A 5910-nucleotide genomic window follows, 5' to 3' on the forward strand; every position below is an offset into this window, starting at 1 on the left:
TCAGAGAGAGAAAAATATATATATTACTGTTTGCCACTGGTGAAGCCTTTTCAACCAGTACATTGTCTTCAAGCTGAAGGACAAAAACGAGTTGTTAACGCGTTAATGCAGGGATTAAACATCTGATTTCCTGGACAAGTCTTCATCCAGGTTAAGGTTCACAATAAACTTTGATGAAACCTTGATGCTTCATTGACTTTTGAACCCCCCACCAACCAGACCACCACTCCCCACACAACGTTTACTCGATATTTTCCACCCATTTTAACTCTTTCTTTCTAAACATTGAACACCCTCTACCTTGGTCAGAGAGCATCCCCCAAGGAAGAAGGAGCAACCATGAACACTCAACAGATGGAGCAGATGGGCCAGTTCAAGATCACAGTGTGGGAGGAGGAGAACTTCCAGGGCAAGCGCTGTGAGTTCATGCTGGAGTGCCAGAACATCATGGAGAGGGGCTTCTGCAAGATCCGCTCCATCAAGGTCGAGAACGGACCGTAAGTTCACGTGATCGGGTGGTTCTTTAAGATCTCTTCATTCCTTTTCGTCAACTGTTACGTCTTCTTCTATCTGCCTTGAGTTGGGCCATGCCCAGGCTATTACTCATTTCTATTTCTCTTTACATATAATGCTATATTGTTACTGTTACCGTGGATGTTTAAGTCCTGATGTTTCGGTTACACATTAGAGTCAATGGTGGCTAAAATGGTCAAACGTGAAACAGACCCAAACAACAAACCTATACTATTACTTGGGAGCAGGTGTAACGTCCAAACCATGTGTGAATGTTATATAAGTTCACATCCTGAGCAGAAGTTTTGTCAACAAATAACTCTTTGTTATTGTATCAGTTGTTGTATCAATGTTGTAGCAGTCAGGTTCATAGGCCGCTGTAAGTTATGGAGGGTGCAGTCAAAGTGAAACATTTGGTATCATGATGTTTAGCCGTTGTTATTCCTGCCTGTAAGTGAATGCACACTGTACTTTCAGTTGTATTGCAACAGGAGGAAAACAGTGGATAAATGAGTCTTGTTACTTCACGATTTTAAAATACTGCAGAATGTTAATTTAGATTCATTCCCATTTCATTTTAATCTGCTTGGACAGATCTGATTAAAATATGCAGGACTCAAATGCGGCTTTGATGCTGCAGCAGCTGACTATGATAAGCCTTAAATATTGCAAAATAGAACTGTCTGCTTGAGCTGACAGGAGCAAAATAGCTCATATTGAAAGCAGGTCAACAAGTAGAAAAGGCAGAATAATCTCTATGCCATAAATCAGTGTGAACAGTGTTATTGCATCGCTAGGTGGCATGCATGGTGTGTGTGTGTGTGTGTGTGTGTGTGTGTGTGTGTGTGTGTTTGTGTTTGTGTTTGTTTGAGTGTGTGTGTGTGTGTGTGTGTGTTTGTGTTTGTGTTTGTTTGTGTGTGTGTGTGTGTGTGTGTGTGTGTGTGTGTGTGTGTGTTTGCGCTTGTGTTTGTGTTTGTTTGAGTGTGTGTGTGTGTGTGTGTGTGTGTGTGTGTTTGTGTTTGTGTGTGTGTGTGTGTGTGTGTGTGTGTGTGTGTGTGTGTGTGTGTGTGTGTGTGTTTGTGTTTGTGTTTGTGTGTGTGTGTGTGTGTGTGTGTGTGTGTGTGTGTGTGTGTGTGTGTGTGTGCATGCATTCGAGTGTGACTCAGTGGTAATATGTACAGGGCGTGTGCAGCTGCCTGCCGGGTGTGAGCAGACTGACGGGCGATCAGATAAAAAGGCGTGGCCGGGTGCAGCTCGCAGCAGCAGCAGCAGTATTTCATGTTTGCTTTGGGCCTTTGTGCTCGCAGTAACAAAGGAGGAGCGTGCTGTTTTCACTGGAGCCAATTCAGCGGGCGTTGGACTCTATTGTTGAACCAACATGACACTTTCAATGTTGTTGCACTCAGGCACTTTATATTTGCTGGTTCTTTGTTGCTGTGTGTCGGAGGGGAGGGGGTGCTCTTCGTTTCTACACTTGTTTTTCCTTCATTATTTCTTCCGCTAACTTACATTTTTATTCCTTCTCCCCCTTTTACTTGTGTCTCTCCCTCATCTCTCTCCCTCACCTTACTTGACCTCGACTCCACTTTCTGCTTCCCTCTCTCCCTCTCTCTCCCTCTCTTTCTCCCTCCCTCTCCCTCTCTCACCCACTCTCTCTCCCTCCCTTTCCCTCTCTCTCTCTCCCTCTCCCTCCCTCCCTCCCTCCCTCCCTCTCTCTCTCTCCTTGTCTAGTTGGGTGGGTTATGAGTACCCTGAGTTCCAGGGCCAGCAGTTCATCCTGGAGAAGGGAGACTACCCTCGCTACGAGGCCTGGAGCGGAAACAGCAGCTACAGGACCGAGCACATGCTTTCCTTCAGACCCATCAAGTGTGCCGTAAGTTCCCCTACCCCTTCTTCTCATGACCCCCCCCCCCCCCCCCACACACACACACACACACACACACACACTCACCCCTGAGTCCATCAGATGTCTCTCATTTCAAACTGTCTCTCCCTCAACCCGTCTTGCCATCCATTCACCTCTATCAAGTGGGTCATAAGTTAATCAGGTCTCCTCACTCCACAATACCTAATTGTGATATTTCAACCATATTGGACAGAAGCTGAAGTCTTTTTACTCCAAATAATTCAGGATTTATAGCAAATGCAGTTTAGCAATAATTCTGAATGTATAGAATTATATAAACATGATTTATATATACTGTATATATATATATATATATATATGGGCATTTGGAGTAAGCATGCTTTACAACATCAAACCATCACACTGACAACTAGACTGACTATAGCACCAACCTAACAACCCCCCCCCCCCCCCCCCCCCCCCTCTCTCTCTCCCCACAGAACCACAGTGACAGCAAGGTGACCCTGTACGAGTGCGAGGACTTCCAGGGCCGTAAGTTTGAGATGTGCGATGACTACCCCTCCCTACAGGCCATGGGCTGGTGCAGCAAGGAGGTGCCTTCCATCAAAGTCAACTCCGGCGCGTAAGTAACACTGTTTCCGCCTCCATTTACACCTGGCTTTCAGTATATGGATCTCTATCTGTATCTTTAGCCTCTTCACCTTCCTTTCTTCTTGCCAATTTGTGATATCTTAGAGGCAAAGAAGCAGGCGATACAGCAGCAGAGAGTATTATATCAGAGTTATAACCAAATCTGTCAAAACAGACTAAATGTGATTCAATATATTATATCCAGTTGGAATAGTCTTAACATTTTACCATCATCGGAAAATTGTCTCACTCCACCCTTCCAGAGCGGCCTCTTAATTCAATTGAATCTATTTAAATTACGTTAATTTTATTGACTGCTTAAATGGCGATTGGTTTTATTGAATGCTTTGTTCTGACCATGAGTCCCCCCCTCTCTCTCTCCCTCTCTGCGCTCCTCTCCAGCTGGGTTGCCTACCAGTTCCCTGGTTACCGTGGCTACCAGTACATCCTGGAGAGAGACAGACACCAAGGCGAGTACAGACACTACAACGAGTACAGCACCCAGGCCCACACCAACCAGGTGCAGTCCATTCGTAGGATCCAGCACTAAGCCTGACCGACCCAGAACAAAAAACTCTCCCCACCCAAACCCTTTCCTCCACTCGAACCTGGACAGACCGCCACCACAGAGCACAAGATGGCCAAACTCTTTCTATCTATGGCTCTGCATGTATCGATACATAACTACCTACTTCTACTATCATGCTAAAGCATGTTTTTGAAATAGGCAATAAAGGCTTTTCTTCAAAACTACAGAACCTGTGTAACCTGAGTGTTTGTGAATATTCATTTTTTTTTTACATTAGATATCACCATAAATTAATTCAAAACTACAGAACGTGTGTAATCTGAGTGTTTCTGAATATTCATTTTCTTTCATTATATATCACCATAAATTAATAATAATGAAAAACAAAGATAAAAGCTACAGCGGTCAATCATTTGCACATGTGTATGACAGCCAGTCATATGCACAAGCATGGCACAACGATCTCCTCTTTTAGGTTTATGGATGGGTTTTTAGAGCGATATAGTTTTTACTTTGTATTTAGTAAAAGGGACATATTTAAAGCATTTGTAGTTAACACACATGGAAGATGATTTGATTCAAATCTGTTAGGTTTTAGGATGTATAATATTGTTCTTGCCGGACTGTAATATTATTTCCAATAAACAAGAGCACAAGATCACATTTGTTTCTATTCTTTGTCATTGTTACAGGCAAGGCTTGAAAGTGCGTATAGGAAAGCAAGAGGCAGTTTGCAACTTCTAAAATAAAATACAGCCTTCTATCCATCACATGACCGACCGAGTGTAGCCTATGTGCAACACAGACAGATAAACCTCAGGCAAAAACATCTCATGTGCGTCATCTTTTTAAAAGTGAATTCAATCAAACTGAAGTTCTCTTGCTTGCCAAGCCCATCTGATGCAGCAAAATCACCCTGATACAGACAGAGATTTGTAGTTGGATTATAGGCCTATACTAGAGATTGCTTTCAGATTTGACCTGGGGCCGGTTGCAGCAACAGGGCTTATAGGGCAACTATTTAGGTTCTTCAGTGGAACTCAATAGGAGACCCTATACTTTTTCTGTTGCTATTGATAAATAAATAAATAACCTAAATAGCCTAAATAGCTTAAATAAATAAATAAATAAATAAATAAATAAATAAATAAATAAATAAATAAATAAATACCTGCTATGAATGATGAATTCCCGCCTCGTGACGTCATTGCTGTTACTCCAGTTGTTGGAGCAAAAGGTCGGCTACACACAAGCAGCACTGTCCAAGGTCCTGAAGGCCGTTTGCCTAACGGGAGGATTGTTTTGCCTTCAGACCTTCCCTAAAGGCTTCCGTGGACACACAAAAACTCACCACAACCAGAGTGAAAAGAAGAAGAAAAATCCATGTCCTCATCTTACATCAGTTTGATTTAGCCTATAAAACGCTGAATATGCACATGATCAAAAAATCTGGAACTTATGGCTAATAATAATAATAATAATAATAATACATCGGATTTATATAGCGCTTTTCCAAATGCTCAAAGACGCTTCACAATACAAAACAATATAATACCATAACTTAAGAAAAGAGAAGAAAATAAATAAAGAAAATGAATATTCTATGAATATACATATACATATTATATATGTATATATAATATGGGCTATAGGATATGTGAAGCTTTGAATGTGAGACAATTGAGATGTGGTGGATTGTGCAAAATGCATACCGATGTAGGCCTACTATTTTTTACATTCAGTGTGTGAATTTCATAACAAAAATAATGTCAGCCTAAAATGTGGGCGGGCTATAAAATAGCTACAGAATAGTAGAACCCTCCTACCTAATATAGCCTAACCACGTGTCTGTCCAACGACAACCTACCATTGTTTGTTTATTCTAATGAGACATCAGCACGTTTTTCTCGCAGTTACATGGCGGCATCCTGGAGTGTGTTTACCTCCACACACACTCCTCCCGTAGGTCCAGGACGTGGGATTCCGTGTTACACACCCGCAAGCCTGCATTCGCTGACACAGTCCCACACCCAAACCAGGATCTTTTAATAAATGTTCAACCACACACACCTTTCTCAAATATACATTCCTCTGCGGACTGATTAAAACGACTGCGCCGTGGCTTGCAGGGGAGTGATACACACGAGTCTAGTTAGGTGAGACTAGGCCAATATAGCTACAGCAGGCTGGGTATTCTTTGGTCGCCTAACAGGGCAGCAAGGTAAGTTCAAGGCTTTGGATGGGAACTTTGCACTGAGTGAGGATTAATGGGAACCAACATTTTATGAGCAAACAGCCTACAGCTTCTTGGATTATATTGTAATTTTAATTGAGATAATTTCAAACAGATTGCTATATAGGCCTACGTCTT

General features: G+C 42.3%; 1 protein-coding gene across 1 annotated transcript; it reads left to right on the top strand.

Moving 5' to 3' along the window:
• Window positions 1–339: 339 nt before the first annotated feature.
• cryba2b (crystallin, beta A2b) lies at window positions 340–3560 on the top strand (the record flags this gene model as incomplete). The annotated part of the gene is made up of 4 exons (XM_083638825.1): window positions 340–497; window positions 2245–2386; window positions 2860–3002; window positions 3413–3560. 4 exons carry the CDS (start codon window positions 340–342, stop codon window positions 3558–3560), a joined length of 591 nt encoding a protein of 196 aa, XP_083494951.1.
• Window positions 3561–5910: the final 2350 nt, after the last annotated feature.

This window comes from Poromitra crassiceps, assembly GCF_964638095.1.
Source record: "Poromitra crassiceps genome assembly, chromosome: 6".
In the NCBI taxonomy this organism is placed as follows: Eukaryota; Metazoa; Chordata; class Actinopteri; order Beryciformes; family Melamphaidae; genus Poromitra; species Poromitra crassiceps.